This window comes from Chelonia mydas, chromosome 14 (assembly GCF_015237465.2).
Source record: "Chelonia mydas isolate rCheMyd1 chromosome 14, rCheMyd1.pri.v2, whole genome shotgun sequence".
Taxonomy (NCBI): Eukaryota; Metazoa; Chordata; order Testudines; family Cheloniidae; genus Chelonia; species Chelonia mydas.
Genome location: NC_051254.2, coordinates 24,655,569 through 24,678,184, shown reverse-complemented (window position 1 = coordinate 24,678,184; position 22,616 = coordinate 24,655,569). Strand labels below are relative to the sequence as shown.

The 22,616-nt window shown below is 43.4% G+C and overlaps 1 protein-coding gene across 5 annotated transcripts in view; it reads left to right on the top strand.

Moving 5' to 3' along the window:
- Positions 1–22,616, top strand: part of DNAH9 (dynein axonemal heavy chain 9) — a 379,511-nt gene that overhangs the window by 278,953 nt on the left and 77,942 nt on the right. For all 5 annotated transcript variants that reach the window (XM_037913877.2, XM_043527698.1, XM_043527699.1 and 2 more), the window contains 3 exons: positions 2,080–2,220; positions 8,952–9,122; positions 12,152–12,274. In XM_037913877.2, coding sequence (XP_037769805.1) covers positions 2,080–2,220; positions 8,952–9,122; positions 12,152–12,274 — 435 coding nt within the window. The remainder of the gene's footprint in view (positions 1–2,079; positions 2,221–8,951; positions 9,123–12,151; positions 12,275–22,616) is intronic.

The window sequence follows — 22,616 nt, the reverse complement described above, 5'->3', positions numbered from 1 at the left end:
CCTGGGATCGTCCCTTTTTCTAGGTAACTGTCCCAGGAAATCGTACATCCTCCTGGGACATTAAAAGTCCCCATTTCTGGTAGCCTTGCCCCACTGGGTCCCCGAGCTCCTACTGGCTATAGTGTGGGAGCTGTGGGGTGGCAGAATGGCTTATGTTGGATTAGCTGGAGTTGATTAGGAATTGCTAAACCAAAATCAGCTGCTGTTCAACCAAAATCAGAGTGTCCACATGGGGGCTTGCACTGGTTTAAAAACTGATTTCAGTTAAACTGGTGCAACTTACTTGTGCTGACAAGGCCTAAAGTTTCTACAAATCTGTAAATCAAACTTTGTCTCTCACTTTAATTCATAACAATGGAAAGATTTATTTTTGTACCTGACCCCCATACACTTGTGGCCCTTATTCATATTAAATTCCATGCATCTTGAAATGCAAACACCATCATGGGAGTTCTCATAGCAGTTCATGGATTCCCTCTTTTGTATGCTACGAATTCCCTCTGAGTCATGCATCTGCTGTCAGGTAAAGGTGGAAGTGCAATAAAAGTCCTGCAGCTTGAGGGTAAAAGTGACATTTAGCAACTTCTCTGTCATCTTTTCTGCAGCAAGCTGCTTGCACAGACCCTCATGCTGCAGCTCTCTATTGTCAATCTGTAATCTAGCTGCACCTTAAAACTGGCAGGGTAAAGGGGAAGAAAAATAAATGAGTCATTAAGTCAGCTGTGCAAGACAGCATGGGAGTGTTTTGCCTCCCGGCACCTTGCTTGTCAGAACCCTGCACATGCAGCCTGTATTGATCAGGCCTCAACATTTTGTCTGTAGCATTAATCCGTTCTCCTTGCCAGTCAGGGCCCCCCACTCCCCAGGAAAACCCCTCACTGGCTCACATCTTCATTTATTAAAATAGACCACATTACGACCTCTGCTTTGTACCAAGTAACCATATCAGTTTGTACTCACCTTTAAATGTGGTGCTAAGGCTGATCCTGGATACTACAGATGGATGAGCCTTATTTGAATAAGAGGAAATGTGAATGAATTAGTCAAGAAAATCCATAGATACATGTATGATGCGGAGGGCAAACTAAAATAGCTTCTGTAAGGCTCAGTCATGCCTCTTCAACCCATCAAAGTGCTGTGAAAGAGTTACCTAGAACAAGGGGGAGTAGAGAACAGGTGGGTTTAATAGACTTCCAAAAGAGTTTTCCTAAAGTTCCTCACAACAGGCTGTGAAGACAGCTTGGTAGCCACACGGGCAAGAGATATGGTCTTGTCCTGGATTGAATTCTTTGAGAAGCAAATCAAAGAGTAGGAGTACATGATCAATTCTCAGCTTGGAGTGGAGTTAATAGCAGAGTCACCCTGGAAGCAGTGCTAGCTAGGCCTAGAATTGTTTGGTACCCTATATTTATTAATGTCCCACATGTGGGGGGCGATTAGTGAGGAAAAATTAGCTGATGACAAAAATGATTAAGGCTTGTCAGGAGTAGGGTGTATTGTGGGGAACCTCAGAGGGGTCCAGTGGAAGCAGGTAATTGGGCATCGTCAAATGAAATACAGCAGAGTGCTTACCTGCAGCTGGCAGATCTTGGGTTTTCCCAGCCGCTTTGTGACAGCACTTTTCAATTCTAGAAAGAGACAGGCAGGGGAGGAGCTGACACAAACATGTACCAAAACCTGCCTCACAGAACACAACCCAAAGAAATTAGCCAAGGCCAGCTGTTCCCAGTATAAGCACTGTCCACATCTAACTGTCACTGCTTACCACCCAGAAAACAAACCTGCGTGGCTCAGAGGGGGAATATTTGAATGGCTAAACAACTCAAGTTCTCACTCTGCAGTCTGTGTGAAATCACAGCAGCCAATTCTCACTGCTTGGCAGTACAGAGAATTGCTGTGTAGCCATGATCAGAGGGGCTTTTGTCCTGTCTTTGGTCACCCAGTTTTGTGGTAGGTGTTAACCTCTCACAGGGGCAGCAGAAGAGCTCTGCTCTCCCCATCCCCATCTTTTCTGAGGTGAGAGAGAGTCGCACAATTAAAATAGTTTCATGATTGTTTTGGTCTTTAATTTCCTCACAGGTCCAGGAGTCCAAGGTGACAGAAACAAAGATTAACGAGGCAAGGGAGCACTACCGGCCTGCGGCAGCACGGGCCTCTCTGCTATACTTCATCATGAATGACCTCAACGCCATTCACCCCATGTACCAGTTCTCTTTGAAGGTACTGCCCTTGTGAGTGACAAGAGCTCTCCCAGCTCCCCAGAGTTCTGCTGGACAGTTTAGTTATCTCATTAACATACTAAGGTGGAATGGAATCTGTTTTCTTGGGCTAGGTGGAGCGGAGGGTATTTTAATTCCCACTATAAAAGTAGATATTACCTAATCCCTTTTATTACTTGGTTTTCATGGAGGTTGCTGTTATTTATGGCTTTCTAAAGGCACTTCATGGTTTTATTGTTTCAGTAGCACCTCAGAGTCCCAGTCCTGTACCAGGATCACAGAATATCAGGGTTGGAAGGGACCTCAGGAGGTCATCTAGTCCAACCCCCTTCTCAAAGCAGGACCAATCCCCAATTTTTGCCCCAGATCCCTAAATGGCCCCCTCAGGGATTGAACTCACAATCCTGGGTTTAGCAGGCCAATGCTCAAACCACTGAGCTATCCCTCCCCGCAAATCCCATTGTGCTAGGTGCTTTACAAACACAACAGAAATACTCATAGATTCAAAGGTCAGAAAAGACCATTATGGTCATTTAATCTGATCTCCTATAGATCACAGGCCAGAGAATTATCCCCAAAATAATTCCTAAAGCAGATCCTTTAGAAAAATGTCCAATCTTGATTTTAAAATTGTCAGTGATGGAGAATCCATCACAGCCCTTGGTAAATTGTTCCAATGGTTAATTACTCTCGCTATTAAAAAAATTACATTTTATTTCCAATCTGAATTTGTCTAGCTTCAAGTTCCAGCCACAGAATTGTGTTATGCCTTTCTCTGCTAGATAGAAGAGCCCATTATTAAATATTTCTTCCCTATGTAGATACTGTAATGAAATCACTTCTATCATTTTTTTGTTAAGTGAAATAGATTGAGTTCCTTGAGTCTGTGTCACTATAAGACGTTTTCTAACCCTTTAATCATTCTCGTGGCTCTTCTCTGAACCCTCTTCTATTTATCAACATCCTTCTTGAATTGTGGGCACCAGAAGTGGACACAGTATTCCAGCAGTGGTTGTAGCAGTGCCAAATACAGAGACAAAATAACCTCTCTACTCCTACTCAATATTCTCCTATTTACATATCCCAGGATTGTATTAGCTTTTTTGGCCACTGGGAGCTCATGTTCAGCGATCATCCACCACAACCCCCAAATCACCTTCATAGTCACTACTGTAAGTATGGCCTGGCCTACATCCTTTGTTCCCAGGTGTATACGTTTACATATTGCTTGCTTGCACCCAGTTTGCCAAGTGATACAAATCGCTCTGAAACAGTGACCTGTCCCCTTCATTATTTACCATTTTCCCAATTTTTGTGTCATCTGCAAGATGGTCTCTCCTACAAACAGTGTACAGTCTACATGGCTGAAAGAGACAAGCTACCCCCTCCCAACGATGTGAGTCATGCCTGTGCAGTGCAGTAGTGTGTTGTGTTAGGTGGTGATAGTTCAATTAAAGATTGAAGGGTGGCATCCCTAGGAGTCAGCATTATGTTTGCAGGGCATGATCTGTCTTCCTTAAACAAGACATCAGGTTGCTTGAGGCATTTCATATGCACTGCCAGCGGTTACTACAGGGCACAAGATGGTATGATTTTATCAGTGATTGGAATGTATTATTGAGAACTGGTCTCAATAAGATTCAAGTCATCAGCTGTCACAGCCAGCTGGCATTTTTGGTCATATAGCCCACCTCAGAGATAAAGTCTCCACACACTGAGCCCTGAAGACTGGACTTGAGGTCTTGATTGGACTTAGAGGAGAGGAAAGTGATCAGGAACAGTCAGCATGGATTCACCAAGGGCAAGTCATGCCTGACTAATCTAATTGCCTTCTATGATGAGATAACTGGTTCTGTGGATGAGGGGAAAGCAGTGGACGTGTTGTTCCTTGACTTTAGCAAAGCTTTTGACACAGTCTCCCACAGTATTCTTGCCAGCACGTTAAAGAAGTATGGGCTGGATGAATGGACGATAAGGTGGATAGAAAGCTGGCTAGATTGTCAGGCTCAACGGGTACTGATCAATGGCTCCATGTCTAGTTGGCAGCCGGTATCAAGTGGAGTGCCCCAAGGGTCGGTCCTCGAGCCGGTTTTGTTCAATATCTTCATTAATGATCTGGAGGATGGCGTGGACTGCACCCTCAGCAAGTTTGCAGATGACACTAAACTGGGAGGAGTGGTAGATACGCTGGAGGGTGGGGATAGGATCCAGAGTGACCTAGAAAAATTAGAGGATTGGGCCAAAAGAAATCTGATGAGGTTCAACAAGGACAACTGCAGAGTCCTGCACTTAGGACGGAAGAATCCCATGCACAGCTACAGACTAGGGACCGAATGGCTAGGCAGCAGTTCTGCAGAAAAGGACCTAGGGGTTACAGTGGATGAGAAGCTGGATACGATTCAACAGTGTGCCGTTGTTGCCAAGAAGGCCAGTGGCATTTTGGGATGTATAAGTAGGGGCATTGCCAGCAGATCGAGGGACGTGATTGTTTCCCTCTATTCAACACTGGTGTGGCCTCATCTGGAGTACTATGTCCAGTTTTGGGCCCCACTCTACAAGAAGGATGTGGAAAATTTGGAAAACGTCCAGCGGAGGGCAACAAAAATGATTAGGGGACCTGAACACATGACTTATAAGGAGAGGCTGTGGGAACTGGGATTATTTCTTCTGCGGAAGAGAAGAATGAGGGGGGATTTGATAGCTGCTTTCAACTACCTGAAAGGAGGTTCCAAAGAGGATGGATCTAGACTGTTCTCAGTGGTAGCAGATGACAGAACGAGGAGTAATGGTCTTTAGTTGCAGCGGGGGAGGTTTAGGTTGGATATTAGGAAAAACTTTTTCACTAGGAGGGTGGTGAAACGCTGGAATGCGTTACCTAGGGAGGTGGTGGAATCTCCTTCCTTAGAAGTTTTTAAGGTCAGGCTTGACAAAGCCCTGGCTAGGATGATTTAGTTGGGGATTGGTCCTGCTTTGAGCAGGGGGTTGGACTAGATGACCTCCTGAGGTCCCTTCCAACCCTGATATTCTATGATGACTTGGAGGGGACATTGGCTGGCCATTGGCTGGCAGTGGCCACACAGTCATCCATGATTAACCTGGCTACGCCAAATCAGTAATAACCCTGAGGAGCTTTTAGAGACCCAGATTAAAGCTGTGCAATGTGTCCATGTCTGCTTTCCCCCCCCCCCCCCCCCGCCATGGAGCCGCAGCCCCATGCCCGACCCAGACACCGGGGCGGGGGTCACAGACAGGGGTAAGGGGGGGGTGCAACCGTCACATTGCAGGCCACAGAACCTCACCCACCCACTCCTGTAATAGACCCCTAACCTCTAGCTGAGTTACTGAAGTCCTCAAATCTTGATTTAAAAACTTCAGAGTATAGAGAATCCACCATTTACACTAGTGACCCGTTCCCCATGCTTCAGAGGCAGGCGAAAACTCCCAAGCTAGCTCTGCTAATATGACTTGGGAAAATTCTTTCCCAATCACAAATGTGGCCATCTGTTAGACCCTGGGCCTGTGGGCAAGACCCATGAGCTAGACACATGGGAAAGAATTCTCTGTAGTAACTCAGAGGCCTCCCCCATCTAGTGTCCCATCTCTGGCCCTTGGAGTTATTTGCTGCTAGCAGTCGCAGATCAGCTACATGCCATTGTAGGCAAACTCATCATACCATCTCCTCCATAAATTTACCAAGCTCAGTCTTGAAGCCAGATGGGTTTTTTTTGCCCCCCCCCCCCCTCGGCTCCCCTTGGAAGGCTGTTCCAGAACTTCACTCCTCTGATGGCAATAACCAGAAATCACAGTCACAAAAGGGACAGCATACAGACAAAAAAAGAGAACCTCCCAATTCTGTACAGCCTAAACCCCCTCATCTGAGAATCAAAAGGTCAGCTTCAGATCACAGCCCTCCAGGCCAGCTGCCAATTTGTTGAACTCATCTTTTTTTTCTATCCTTAAGTTCCCTTCTTTTGCCAGCCTGAGTGGACACAGAATCCAGTATTTGCTCTACACTGGGATTTAGAGTAGGAGAGTTAGTCTTTTGGTATAGGTTAAAATGTGTGGCTAGCTGTAAATTCATAGTTAATTGTTTCTTGGTTTCAAGTCTGGACATTGTTTCACCAGCCAGTTCCCCCTGCCTTGACTGGTGGGGAAAGAGGTTGACTTTCAGGATGTATACTTGGTCAGTAAGCTCCTTGGGGTATGGATTATTGTTGTATGCTGTGGTTGTGCAGCACCTAGCACAATGGGGCCCTAGGTTTTGACTGGGGCTCCTAGCTGCTACTGCAATACAAATAATAATAATAATAATTAAAAATTTTGCTTTGACAAAATAACCCTCCAGAGTCGTCTTCATGGCCAGTCAGATGGTGCCCAGAGGCTCTTCTGGGTCTTTTCCTGCAAAGAAGTCCATCGGAGGAGGACACACATTTGGGCCATGGCAGCTTCGGAGCAATTACTGCATAGGTCTCTCAGATGACAAGCTAGTTCCAGTGTAAATATAACAATGCTACATGCTCACAAAGGACAGGAGATGTTGACTGATGGAGTCCAGCTTTGTGAGGGTGAAGGGGAGTCTGCCTCCTGGTCTAGGACTTCTTCCAAACAGTTTGTAAACCCTGCTAAGTGAGCTTGAAAAACCCCTTAGAGTCTTGAGGAGGTTTTCTCCTGCAATATATGGGGCTGATTCACATGTGTGACAAAGTTCCTCCTCTACCTTGGTGGGTCTTGTGCTTATTGGGGGATTTGCTCGCCTTGGAGTTTCATGGCAGCCCTCAGTTTGGCCGTTTTCATGAACCCACAGTCCAGGTCACCTCCTCCTGTGTCTGACCAGGAGTTGGGAGGTTTGGGGGGAACCCGGGCCTGCCCTCTACTCCGGGTTCCAGCCCAGGACGCTGTGGAATGCAGCTGTCTAGAGTGCCTCCTGAAACAGCTATGCGACAGCTACAACTCCCTGGGCTACTTCCCCATGGCCTCCTCCCAACACCTTCCTTATCCTCACCACAGGACCTTCCTCCTGGTGTCTGATAATGCTTGTACTCTTCAGTCCTCCAACAGTATGCCCGTTCTCACTCTCAGCTAGTAGCGCCTCTTGCTCCCAGCTCCTTACATGCGCACCACAAACTGAAGTGAGCTCCTTTTTAAACCCAGATGCCCTGATTAGCCTGCCTTAATTGATTCTAGCAGCTTCTTGATTGGCTGCAGGTGTTCTAATCAGCCTGTCTGTCTTAATTGTCTCCAAAAGGTTCCTGATTGTTCTGGAACCTTCCCTGTTATCTTACCCAGGGAAAAGGGACCTACTTAACCTGGGGCTAATATACCTGCCTTCTATTACTCTCCTGTAGCCATCCAGCCCGACCCTGTCACACATGCTGAGATTATTTTGTCAGGGAAATGTGCAGAGTATCTTCCTTACAAGTACACATTTTAGTAGATCCATTCCACACATAGCAGGTACAGAAACATCTGAGGTTTCACCCTTCATTCACTTCATCTGTACTATGGGAGTTTTTTCAGTAACATTAATAGTGTGTATAAATACCTAGAAAATGATTCCTAAAATGTTTTTAACTAATACTTCATAATTTCTCATTATCATAGAATATTATAATTTATCTTGTAGAGATGTGCAGAGATGATTGCAAAATACTTCACAAATGATGTTATAGCTTTAGCTACAAAGCCCGTTATAAATTGGAGTACATAAGATTTACATGGGTCTCTGCACATGTTCTAACAAGAAATTTCCGTAGGACAAATACATTCTACAAATAATTGAGCAATAAAATATGTATCAATATTAGTCTAATTTACAACTGTATTGTCTTCTCTTTGCTTGGGCCTGTAAAATCCTAAAAATAACTCTATCTGCTCAGCCATATCTGGTTGTTTAGTGTTATTAATATGTACTGGCCTGGTTATTTCAGATTAGCTAGTTTCCACTTTATGGAGTCTTCTCGTTTTTAACCAAGCTGTGGTTGGGGTTTTCTTCAGTAGCATTTGGTAATTTGCAAATGTGTTTTCTCCAGCGTGCTCCAAAGGCTTTTGAGTCTTTTCCCATTTACATCAGAAATGTTTCATATTTTACATAATAGCTTCTTCCTCAAGGGGGGAGGGGACCTTATTGGGTTAATATAATTCCCAGATCATTGGGTATCATCTACCCGTCTTCTCTTGTCATTTCTGCTGAATCCAGGCAGTAAAAAAGTCATGGGGTTGAGGGGGTGGTTTGTACTTAAGGGAATTTGTTACCTCCCACGTCACATGTCTTGTTGCAATGTAAAGGTGTGTTCTCCTCTGGGGACTCCAGTGTCTTTCATCTCAATGTTTGCAAAACAGAGCTCTATAATCCCTATGACAGATCATGTGAAATATTTCCATTAGACATTCTGTTTTAATTTATGTACTACCTTCTTGAACCCAAATGAGCATAATTTCATGGAGAGTGTCATTGTTTTATGGCTGAATACTTCTCAAAAGAGCAACAAGTAAATGTTTTTGCCTTAGAAAAGAGAGAGAGAGAGAGTGAAAAAATCTGGTCCAAGTCCTAGTGTCCAATCCCATTACACAGCTGTTTAGAGCTGTCAGTTCATACCACTTGGCTGTTCGCTTTGTTTATGAAATAGAAAAAACTGAATCCACTTCAGCTGTGGGAATGTTACATACAATATTCAGGGCATTAAAAGAGTAATTGTAAAACATCGAAGATCTTCCTCCTGTTCCCCGACCCAGGCGTTCAGTGTCGTGTTTCAGAAGGCAGTGGAGAGGGCCTCTCCAGACGAGAGCCTCAAAGAGCGCATTCTAAACCTGATCGACAGCATCACCTTCTCTGTGTTCCAGTATACCATCCGGGGGCTGTTTGAGTGTGACAAACTGACCTACACCGCCCAAGTGACCTTCCAGGTAAAGAACAGGCGCAGCCTCATGTAGATGGAATAATATGTGTGATAAGTCAAGTTATTGGCATTGCATGTTGTCCTCCAGGAGAAAACCCAAGCCCCATTCCTGCCCTTCAGCATATGTGCAGCTAATACTTGTGGCCTGGGAAAGTTCTTTCCCCTTGTGCTTCTCTCACTGCTAACAATCACAGATGCTTTGGTTCGCATTAAGTTTGCAAATTGCTGTTTGAGCAGTGGTGCCTGCTTGTGGAACCCAAGGAACTGATGGGGAAGGTGGCCTTTAGGGACAGGCGGCTTGTATGTGGAGAAAGAGTAGTTGGTTTGCTGCTGCTGTTTTCATCTTAACTTGACTGTATTTTTAGTGATTTGTTCGTATGTCAACAGCCCAGAGTGCGAGTCCTTTTTATGCCTACACATTGAAATGAAAATAAGTAAATAAATACTGACTGCTGTTATGCCGTAAAATTGCTATAAAGTATGTGCAGTGAGTGACAGTTTGAGAGATGTTAATGTATAACATGCAACGAACAGTATGGAGCACAGACCTGACTTGGCTGTAGGTTATTCCGCCACACAAATAGTTAGTTTATAGTTAACTCACTCCATTGACAGGTTTCAGAGTAGCAGCCGTGTTAGTCTGTATCCGCAAAAAGAAAAGGAGGACTTGTGGCACCTTAGAGACTAACCAATTTATTTGAGCATAAGCTTTCGTGAGCTACAGCTCACTTCATCGGATGCATTCAGTGGAAAATACAGTGGGGAGATTTTATATACACAGAGAACATGAAACAATGAGTGTTACCATACACACTGTAACCAGAGTGATCAGGTAAGGTGAGCTATTACCAGCAGGAGAGAAAATAAAACCTTTTGTAGTGATAATCAAGGTTTTGTAGTGATAATTTCCAGCAGTTGACTGTTCTCTGGACAGTCTCTACGTAAAAGAATAAATGGACACAAATCAGATGTCAAGAATTATAACATTCAAAAACCAGTTGGAGAACACTTCAATCTCTCTGGTCACTTGAGTACAGACCTAAAAGTGGCAATTCTTCAACAAAAAAACTTCAAAAACAGACTCCAATGAGAGACTGCTGAATTGGAATTAATTTGCAAACTGGACACCATTAAATTAGGCTTGAATAAAGACTGGGAGTGGATGTGTCATTACACAAATTAAAACTATTTCCCCATGTTTATTCCCTCCCCCCGCCCCATTCCTCACATGTTCTTGTCAACTGCTGGAAATGGCCCACCTTGATTATCACTGTGAGTAATATAATCCTTGTCCATATTCTATAACAAAAACATTACACTTTAAAAAGCCTAGGCACTAAAAAGTATAGGCATTACCAGGAAAGGTGATTTATATAAATATTCCATTACTCTTTAAGTTGGTACACCTTGTTAGTAAAATTACTGGCATGTAAAACGTTACCTTATACATTACACAAAAAAGCCTTAACTCTGATCCACAACATACACATACTCTTTCAGGAAATATACACCTAGCTTTGTTAGGTAACGTATACAAGTAGCACATGTTGAGTTTGTAAGTAGATATTATCTGTTGAAAATATTGAATGGGTTTACTTCAGGCGATGAAATCTCTGCACTTAACAGTAAGTGAGGTTGGTGATAAGAGGCACGTTAATTACCTTATTTTGACGTTATCCATGTCAAAATAAGGTAATTCCCACTTCAGCTGGAAAACTCACCCATCCCTTTAATTGTAGAGATGTTAACATGACTCCATGATACTGCCAAAGCTATTGCTCCATAGGTTGATAGTGAGGTACAGTCAGCAACGCTGCAATAAAGAAATGAGGAAAAGTCACCAATCATCCCCTGACAACATGTGAACAATAATAATGGGTGCATGTCGCAGACATGGAGATTGGTCCTCCTGAGGTCCCTTCCAGCCCTGATATTCTATGATTCTATGACCATCTCCAGCCCACAGCTGCTGCAGACCCCACTCTCAGGAAATGTGAGCTATTCGCTTAGATTCCGCAGGCTGTCACCATACTCTGAATGTTTCTTTCATATCACTAAGTGATCCCACGTGGGCAAAATGGTTAGAGCTGGCCAAAACTGGCACATTGCAGTGACATAATCTGTGTGAAAAATCGTGCAAAATTTTTGGCCAATTCCTTTCTTGTGATTTTGTGCTCACCCGCTCTCCCTCCACACACACACACACACACACACACCTCCCCCCCACCCCAGGTTTAAGTTTTCACGGTATTTTGGGGAACTGAAAATTCTTTGCAGTGGAACATGTGAAAATCCAACAAATCACTTTGAGATGATTTGGGTTGGATGCCAGTTTACTGACTGTACATTGTTAAAGTTCTGGATTTAGTTTAAGATGATTCCTGTATACCAAATGTATTATCTCTTGGAAAAAAGAAGGGCAAATGCTTTAATTTCTTTAGTGGAATAAGGATGCTTGCATGTAGTTGTTTTGTTTATGTAACAGCTGCTCACTGTACCTCATTGTCCCTAAGGTCATGCATTTTAAGGCTAGAAGGAATCATTGTGTTTATGTATGTAACTGTTTAACCTCCTGCATAGCACAGACCATAGAACCTTGCCTTGCAATTTTTGCATCAAGCCCATAACTTCTATTTGATCTATAAAATATCTTTGCGAAAGATCCCAGTCTTGACGTAGACTGCAAGTGATGGAGAACCAACCACATCCCTAAGGCTTCCTCCGTGCCACGAGGGATTCCCATCTGCTCTCTGTTGCCCCTTTGGACCTGGTCCACAGCCCCGTGCAAGTCCTGTTTTAGAACCTTGGCGCTGTTGGGTCAGAAGACTCCATGTGTTTGTTCCAGCTCCTCAGTTTTCTACTCCATGCCTCTGTGATGCATATTTTGCCAGCCACATTTGGCTTGTGGCAGTTTATACATTTTAGTCACACATTCTGGCATGTGATGACTCTTACAATGAATGTTCTAATCTGTTCTGCTGCACTCCAGGAATCCGTATAGCAGTGCTAAGGTACATCATTTGTTGGACATTGCAGATACTTCTGATGAATAATGAAATTAACATGGTGGAGCTGGACTTCCTGCTTCGATATCCAGCACAGCCAGGAGTCACGAGTCCAGTGGAGTTCCTGTCTAATCACTCATGGGGTGGCATCAAGGTAACTGTTTAACTTAAAATAAATGTCATCAATATCTCGTATCGATATCTCTGAATCAAAGTCCAATGAAGTAAATGGGAGTCTTCTTGTTAATTCAGTAGGCTTTGGATCAATCCCTCTAGCAGTCAATAGATGGAACACCAGCCACAGTCTAGAGCTAGCACAAAGTGTTGCTTTAGGAAAGCAGTTTTCTCTGGTGGTGAGAGCAATGGGTTCTATTCCTCACTCTGCCACTGGCTCCCTGCATGACCTTGGGCAAGTCACTTTCCCTCTCCATGCATCAGCTTCCCCCTCTGTAACCTCTCAGCAGATGCTGAGCGGTTACAGTTTGCAAAGCACTTTGGGACCTTTGGTGCCCAGGTGCTATGCATGGTCAAGATGATATGGGCAATTTAAGGCTGAGACAAGTATCTGAGGCTGTGGTGCAGACACTACTGTAGGAGGCTGTAGCCCCGACAATACCAGCTGATATGACCTTAGCAAGGCTTGTGCACAGGGACATAATGGAACGGTCTAAGAGCTGCCACAGTGGGGGGAGGGAGGGTGAAGGAGTGACCTTTCTGGACTGCCTGACTGCTTGCCAGCCAACCAGCATGGAATGTACTTCCTGATTCAGCAGAGTGCTTAAACATATGCCTAACTTCAAGCATATGACTAGTCCACTGACGTCAGTGGGTGACTCCTCTGTTTACAGTTACACATATGGTTAAGTATCTTGCTGAATCGGGAGCCATATCTGTAGTTGTATTGCTGCTGATGACCAATCTCTGGTAACTGCTGTGATGTAGGAATGTGATGAAGGTGTTTGTTTGTGGAACTTTATGACACATCTCTCCTGATGCCCATGCAGGTGTTAGTTTAAAGCGTTCTGGAGCATGGCCACTGAGCTTTCTGCGCTGCAGTGGGTTCTGGACCTGATATCTTGTCTATTAATGACGCCTAATTTCTGTGCTGGGGTGAGGTGGTGCAATGTAGTGTGGGAACCACTGCTTCTGAGATCAAACATTCTTATGAACCAGGACAGACTCAAACTAGACTGTGGTTAAAAAACAGAGAGCCCTGCTACCATCTTGATTACCCCCCCCCCATTTTTCATTTTTGGGAGACCAATGGATCAAAGCTTCAAGATGCAAAGGGACCATGGGCTCATGAACCAGGGCAGCTAATGCACCCCATTCCCCTCATTGTTAATGCAGAAGATGGGCACCCAGGGACTTCAGGTCTCAGCGTGAACTTGGCCACAGGCTGAGACCTGTCATCTCCACAGGCTGTACCTCTATATTAAAGACGCAGGTAGCTGAAATCTGCTCCATTTTACACATGCACTGAACTGTTTGCAAGTTGTCAATGTTGTCCTCACTGCTCTAAGTTTTAACTGGCAGTGCCATGTAAAATGTTGTTGGAACTTTGAGGCCAAACTAGCCCTGCTCATTCTTGCAGAGATGTTGCATAATAATGAATGATTTTTTTAAAAATAAACACAAGTCGTCTGTTCTTCCATAGTTCAGTGAGGTGTTTTACATGTTCAGATGGCAGCATTTTATTTTTGACCTTTTAAAAACAAATTCAATGACTATTTAAGGTTAGTGCACAATAAAAACAGGTGTTTCTGAGCATAGCAAAATCACCTTTTTGTAACAGAATGTTGCATTGTGTAAATATCACACTAAAAGAATCTTTGTTCAGCTAATGAACTCTTTGTTACCAAATACTACTAAATAGCCATTAGATTGTCCTCTGTGATCATTGTTTGCAGTATTGATTCTACTACAAATTATATGCACGATGTAAACTTTATTAGTGTTTATGTTCCATTACTGTGTGTTGATTTATTAGCTTTTGAGGTTTTGGCAATTGTGGTTACTTGAGGAACAGTTCTCGTACAACCATTTTGTCACAGTCTGCTATAATTAGGTTAATTAGTCATGGCTTCCATACAGCTTATTAGCAGGCTAAACTTTCCTTTCCTTTTATCAGGAAGATTAATGCTGTAATAAATTGTTTCTTCAATAAAGCTTGAATAAAGTATATTTCAGATTCATATTTCAAATTCTAAATAGAATTTAGGCTTCTATTTAATTTTTTTATGGGAACATTGAAAAGTTACTATGCTAAATGCTGCAGTTGCCAGAGGTTTCAGGCTAAGATAGTTGTGCCAAAGGATATCTGATGTTAATATTTGAGGCCCATTTTGGGCGGGCATAGTGACTTTGAAGAAAACCTTATTAACATGTTGGGGGACTTGGTGTACAAACAGCCATGTCAGAATTAACTATTATCATTACTTTATTACTAATGCATGCATACTAATCATGCTGTACAGTTCTATAGCTCATTCCATCCAGTGATCTCAGACAATCATGATTTCATCTTCACAGCTCCCTGTGAACTCGTCCAAGGTTTCACAGACTCATGGACAGAACTCAGGAAGCTTGGATCCCTGTTGCCCTCTTTAACCATTGAGCCAACTGGCACTGTACAAAATGGCAGCAGTCTAGGGCTATGCACAGCCCTGTGCACTGTAATACTCAGGTTCCTCATGGCAACATTAAATTAAACAGACTCCTACCTGACTCTGTCTTTGGGGTACTTTGCAGAGGATCATCCCCATTTTTCTTCCCTCCCATCACTGAGGCTGTATTTCAATGGAGGAGGGCTGAATGAGAATCCTTTCCAAACTCATCTACGCCACTTCTTGGAGGCCAGAGATCAAGATCACTTCACGCAGATTTGATGTACTCCCAGCCCATCAGGCACCGTTCAAAATGTAGTCTAATTGCCCATCTGTTCCCCAGGTACTTCACACAGCCAAAACCTACTGTTCACAATTCTACTTGTAAAAGAGATGTAAAAATAGCACCAGGAGGGTCAGTGGTCATAGTGTCTCATTGATTCTAGAGCAAGTTAGCTTAGTTTATAATAAAAACATGTTTGGTTTTTTTTCTAATTGCACATTTCACACTTAGCCTGGGATCCAAGAGTCAAACTGAGCAGTTTCCTTCTCAAGTATCCTTCTGAGCACTTTCCTTCTCAAAGATGCGTGAGAAGGGCCATTAATACAAAAGACCTGTGCCGCTAATACACTGAGACATCCAGTTCCTCCATTGCTTATGGTTGCTCACTAGTTGTTGTACTCCTTCCCAGGCAATGCCAGTTCATTCAGTACCTTCTGTTACTGTCTTCTGCCAGTTCCTCTTTGGCGTTCCTTGCTCTCTCTTTCCTCGCTTTGGTACCCAATTCAATGCTTGCTTAGCATGTCTCCCATCTTCCATATGGTGGAACTTTAATTTGGTGTGGAGAGCTCTGACCAGATGTTGTTCATCCTTCCAAAAATGGTGTTTCTTCTCCTAATCCCATACGAATATCTTTATCAGAGTCACCTTCCAATGTCATCACATTCCCCTGGTAGCAGAACTCGTCTACCTGTTTGATTTCTTTTCTGTCCATGTACAACTTTGCATCTGTTGTCCCCTTTCCTACCTACATAATCTTGGTTTTCTCTGCATTTACTTTCAATCCAATTTTTGTTGCTTTCTTTTCTACCTCTGATGTAAAGGCAATTATTCCATTCCATGTCATATTTAGTAAAGCAATGTCATTGGCAAAGTCAAGGTCGTGTAACTCATTTTGGCTAACATGTTTTACCCTGTCCACTATGTCTTTTGTTGCCAGCTAATGCACAGATAAAAAACCACTCAGTAAGGCCTGTATCTGATCTTAGTGCTCATGTACTTCCATCATATAAACTCCTTATTACCTTGGTCAATGTATCTGGTGTCCCATAGTTTTTAGCCATATTACACAAGGTCTCTGTGTAGACATGGTTGAACACTTCCTTTAAAGTTGGTTAAGATGGATTTTTGATGATCTTTCAGAGTGAATATCTGTGCACAACATGATCTACCTGGATAGAACCCAGCCTGTTCTTCTCATAATGTTTCATTCACTAACTTCTTCATGCTGTTCAGCATAACAGTAGTGAATACTTTGCCTGGGACTGATAACATTGCAATACTTGTCCAGTTCCTGCACTGAGTAAAATCACCCTTTTTTGGGCAATACCTTAATGATACCATCTTTCCATTCTTGATGAACGTGTTCTACTTGAATTCTGTCAACCCCAGGAGCTTTCTCCTGTTTGAGGCCTTTGATGGCTTGTAGTGAGGCAGAGTAGCCAACCTCCAGTATGGAGTTGGTTAAATCCTCTTGGTGGGCACAACTAACCCCATCCCATCTCCCGCACAGGAAGTGCAGAGGCAGGGCAGGAAATATAAGAGCAGGGCCCTGCAGCTCAGTTGGGGCTGGACTAGGGAAGGAGGCAGATGTCATTCCCAGGGAGCTGAGCCCTTAGCTGAACCCACAATTGACAGTGGAGAGAACAGGCAAACCATTGGCTCAGGAGACAGAAGACTCTGTTGAGAGACTGGAGGAAGGGCCGCCTGTCTGTGAGACTAAGAGCCAAGTCTCAGTGGTGACAGAGCAGTGCCAGCAGCAGCTGGTAGGAAATAGCCTAGGGAAGCAAGACATTGGTCCAGTTGTACTGCCAAGACATGAATCAGCAGCCACACGATTCCATGCTGACCCTGTGGCAGGATTGCCCATCACTTCTAAGGCCCTGGTCTGGGACCCAGTGGAGTAGGGTGGACCCGGGTCTCCCTACCCCTGATTCCTGCCCCCACACGTGGCGCTGGCTGTGCACTCACCTTAGGCCAGAAGGCCTTAACCATAGACTGTTGCTGTTTGCCCTGGCCTGGAGGCTGAGGGCTATAGACTGGTTAAGTGATTAGCCCACGCCCAGGGGGCGAGACCGGGAGGCCGATGCTGACTGGAGGTGTGCCAAATCCTCCTGTGAGAGACCTGAACTGCTATTAGGCCAACTTGCACAATTGCAGGTCAAGACTCCACCCAATGAATTTCCGTGCCAACTTCTTGATGCTGCTGGAAGAGGGTGCTGTCACCCTGAGAGGGAAGAGGGTTACATGGCTGCTTTAATTTCATCAGGTGTTATTGGTTCCTCTTCTATTTCTAACTTAGCATTGGCATTTCTCTCAAATCTGTCCATGATCATTGGCGCTGGACAGTTTAATATAGAATGGAAATGTTTTTTCCATGTTCTGACTTGTTCTTCATGCATTTTCAACATTTGTCCATGAGATTGCCTGATGGGCATCATCTGCATTAGTCTGGTTCTTTCTTAATGGTCCGTCATTATTCTATAGAGTTTTTTGAAGTCTCTTCTCTGTGCTGCGTCTTCTGCCTCTGCAGCCTTCTCCTGAACCCAGGCATTTCTATCTTGCGTATATCTCTTCTTTATCTCTTTGTCATTTTCTCTGTATCTTGCATCCACCTGTAAGAGTTCTGCCTGTGTCTTGCACTGTTCCTTTTTTTCTTTCAGAGCTAGAAGCTCCTCGTTGCTATCTATTTTCCAGATGTAATCCATGCATCTTTCTTCCACCCTCTTTAGTGGCCCACTTCCTTCTCTGCTGTCTCAACTACCATCTTCTTCCACTTTTTCCTCCCACTTTTCTTCCCACTTCCACTTCTTTCATGTAGGTAAAACCTTCCTGCAACAGAAACTGTTCAGTTAAGTTAAACCAAAACTTGACTGTAGATGCAGAGGGAGCTCATAACCTAAGAATGACAGATCTCAGCAAAAGCCACATGGATGCTAAGATCTTGAGACATTGAATCCTGATAAGTAAATCGTAACAAGAGCAGGCATATGCAACGTACATACTTTAATATGTAACCTGGCACAGTTTACATGAGAAATGAAAAAAATACCATCTGAATATACTTGGTGTTGGTGAGACGAGATGGGTAGGGAGTGGTAAGATGGCGTCAGATGATGCTGTGTTCTTATACTCAGGAGGAGGAATGCATGCAAGAAGTGTAGGAATTATGCAGGATAACATCACATTGAAGACCCTGCTGTTTTGGAAGCCAGTTAACAACAGAATAACAATAGTCAAGCTGCAAACAAATGCAGCAGGTGACATTGAAAAGGACACATTCTACAAGCAGATACAGCAAATATTGACTTATGTGCCTAAATATGACATCAAGTTGATGATAGGTGTGCAACAGCTCCACTGTCTGGGAAGAAGTTATGGGTACAGCAGTGGAAGACATCTGAACTGATAATGGCGAATGGCTCTTGAATCTCTGTGGCACGAACATAGGCGACAGTCTGTTCCAGAACAAGAGGATTCAGAAGCCCACAGGGAAATCACCAGACGATGTGACTGTCAACCAAATAGACGATGTGTGTATCTCAGAGATGGCACCTTCTTTGAGGGATGTCAGAGCCAGCAGAGGAGCAGATGTTGGCTCAGATAATTATTTTTAGTGGCCACATTACAACTTAAACTAAAAAAAGATCACAATGATGAACAAAAAGAGTGTTATAACAATAAAGGAGTTCAATGACAAAAAAATGCAGATCAGACTCCAGATTGCCCTTAGCAACTGTTAGTGTGTTTTGCAGGACCCGGCTGATGATGAAGTTCTCAGGCATCAGAACTGGTAGTAAAAGTGCTTCAGTCATAGTCCAAATGGTCACAGGCCCTGAAGCCCAGTCTGGGCCTGGATCAAGAAGAAAGGGGATTGGAATCTGTAGTGCAGAGTTTATTAGAAAATATCTTTATGTTTGCATGGCTCTGTAGTTAGCTTTAAATACGAATCATCAGGCAAGAAACTTTATTAAGAAGGAGTTAAGAGGCAATGCTAATCTTTCTGCATAAAACATCCTTTTGAAATAATAGGTGGATCTGTCTGACTTGGGTGAAATAAGGGGGAATGGGGCAAAATCAGCCTTGTGGTGAAAAGAAGCTAGCTATAACAGGGTTCAAAAAAGAACTAGATAAGTTCATGGAGAGTAGGTCCATCAATGGCTATTAGCCAGGATGGGCAGGGATGGTGTCCCTAGCTCTGTTTGCCAGAAGCTGGGAATGAGCGACAGGGGATGGATCACCTGATTATTTGTTCTGTTCATTCCCTCTGGGGCACCTGGCATTGGCCACTGTCGGAAGACAGGATACTGGGCTAGATGGACCTTTGGTCTGACCCAGTATGGCCATTCTTTTGTTCTTCAACTGAATTAGAGAGAGATTAGTATTTCTCCACAACAGCCAAATCATAGGAAACCTCTGATGCACTGTTAATATGGCTTCTTACAATTCAGATTATTCTGTGGCTTAAGATAAAAATGTATAAATGTCCTTCATTTTCATGGTGCAGTGGATCCAAATCAGCTCCTTTTAGAATAACTTGATTGTAGGTCACAGACCAGAGCCACTCAGGGTATGTATATACTGTAGTAAGAGATGTGATTGCAGTATGTGCATATCTCAGCTAATTTTGTTCCAGCTAACTTGAGTAACAATAGCAGTGAAGCCACCACAGCACAGGCAGCAGTAGGGTACGAGCCAGCCAGGACTCTGGGTATGTACTCTAGGGCTAGCCTGTGCTGTGGCATCTTCACTGTTACTGTTGTTTGAGCTAGCAGATCAAAGCTAGCTCAGTTATGCCTACACGTGCTGCACTCATGTCTCTAATTGCAGTGTAGACATACGCTCAGACTGGGGCAGGGTCGTGGAAATTGGCCTCTGTGTGCCCAAGGTGGAGAAATCCCACCTGTGCTGTGTCCACTGCTGCTGCTCCTCAGGTTTTCTGGTGGTGGGAGGGGACAGCTTTAAGTGCTGCCTTGGTCTTCCTGGGTGAAGGTTTTGAATTAGCTCATGCTCCAGCTGCCATAACACCGATTTTGCTCCCATCTCAATTCTTCCCCTCTCCCTGTCTTTGTCATCCCCTGATGAACTCTCTGCCACCACCACCCTCTGCTAAGGCTGCAATAAATGTCATTTGACTCGGACCCCTCCTCTTTTAACCCTTTCTCCCCCTATGCGATCCTGTGCCTGATGACTCTACCCAGGCATTTTTGGTCTTCTTTATGTAGATGCCCATTTTCCAGGTCTGATTTCTTTTGTGATATTTTCTGCAGCCTCTATGTCTTACTGAATGCAAATGCATCCCATAGGATAAGTAAAACGTATTATAATAAGTAAGAATACACCTGGCCGACTAGGATTACTTTTTCATCTCAATCACTCCCATCATCTCTTTCTGAAAAGGAAGAATTTTCATTATGTAGATATGAAAAAGGAACTGAAAGGACATAGTTTAATAAATGTGATGTCAAATAATAAGCTCTAAATACTGAATTCAGCTTTCGAGGAGAAAAGCAGTAGACAAAGTAGCATATTAACTCCATATTTATAATTTTGCAAAATGCAGATGATAAGATTGTGCATGTGGCTTATGAGATAAAATACTGAATCATATATTTTGCATTTAAGAAAACTGCTTTCTTGACAAAGGAACTGAAGACTCTCTTTTGCTTCTCCCTCTGAGTACTTTTTAGTCACTTATATTATCCATTCTTCGCAAAGATTCATTTTGACACAAACTGCTGCATATATATAATGCACATTGTGTTCTTTGAACATCGCCAGGGTCTTTTGATCAAGTGGGTCAGATATAAAAGGCTTACAGCTCATTGGCTACATTGTATGTTCAAAATATTAATGACAGAATATCATAGTCTTAAATAAATCCGTTCCATTTACTCCATTCTAAATATGTAATGGTATTTTTTGGAATATCTTTGACAGAACACTGTAAAACCCAGTGGCTGAGGCAGGCTAAGGGGCAGTCCAGAGCAGTGGTCAGGTGTGCATGGGTGGTCCGGTAGCCGGGCAGTCAATTAGTATCAGATGTGTCCAGTGCAATTTTCAGAGTTCTCACAGGGGTCACTAGGCAGAAGATCCAATCCAAGGGGCCAGGTCAGTGAGTTAGGAATGTGAGGTCAGGTGAGGCAGCCAGGCAAGGCGGTCTAGGCAACAGCCGGTAGCTCAGACAGCTTCCTCTTCCTGTTGGGGTCTGTATATATCCATATATCCAATGCGAATGATGTCTGTGCGCAAGAGCAAATTATCCCACTGCACAGGAAAGATGGGAAGTTTGGCGAGATCGGAAGGATGGTCATTAGCTTCCTCTTCCTGTTGGGGTCTGTATATATCCATATATCCAATGCGAATGATGTCTGTGCGCAAGAGCAAATTATCCCACTGCACAGGAAAGATGGGAAGTTTGGCGAGATCGGAAGGATGGTCATTATCTGGCTAACCAGGAAATCATCAGTGATCTGAAACTCAAAAAAGAGTCCTACAAAAAGTGGAAACTAGGTCAAATTACAAAGGATGAATATAAACAAATAACAAGTATGTAGGGACAAAATTAAAAAGGCCAAGGCACAAACTGAGATTAAACTAGCCAGAGATGTAAAGGTAACAAGAAAACATTCTGCAAATACATTAGAAGCAAGAGAAAGACCAAGGACAGGGTAGGCCCGTTACTCAATGAGGGGTTGGGGAAACTAGCAGAAAATGTGGAAATGGCAAAAGTGCTAAATGACTTTTTTGTTTCAGTTTTCACCAGAAAGGTTAGTAGTGATTGAACATCTAACTGAATGCCCGTGAAAATGAGGTAGGATCAGAAGCTAAAATAGGGAAAGAATAAGTTAAAAAATTTCTTAGGCAAGTTAGATGTCTTCAAGTCACCAGGGCTTAATAAAATACATCCTAGAATACTCAAGGAGCTGACTGAGCAGATATCTGAGCCAGTAGTGATTATCTTAGAAAAGTCATGGAAGACAGAGATTCCAGCGGACTGGAAAAGGGCAAATATAGTGCCAATCAATAAAAAGGGAAATAAGGAGGACCTGGGGAATTACAGACCAGTCAGCTTAACTTCAGTACCTGGAAAGATATTGGAGCAAATAATTAAGCAATCAATTTGCAGACACCTAGACGATAATAAGGTGATAAGTAACAGTCAGCATGGATTTGTCAAGAACAAATCATGTCAAACCAACCTGAGAGCTTTCTTCGACAGGATAACAAGTCTTGTGGCTGGAGGGTGGGGGTGGGAAGTGGTAGATGTTGTATATCTTTACTTTAGTAAGGTTTTTGATACTGTCTCTCATGACCTCCTCATAAACAAACTAGGGGAATACAATCTAGGTGGAGCTACTATAAGGTGGATTCATAACTGGTTGGAAAACTTTCCCAAGAGAGTAGTTATTAGTGGTTCACATTCAACCTGGAAGGGCATATTGAGTGTGGTCCCACAGGGATCAGTTCAATATCTTCATTAATGATTTAGAAAATTGCAGAGAGAGTACACTTTTAAAGTTTGTAGATGATTCCAAGCTGAGAGGGGTTGCAAGTGAGAGGATAGGATTAAAATTCAAAATGATCTGGACAAACTGGAGAAATGGTCT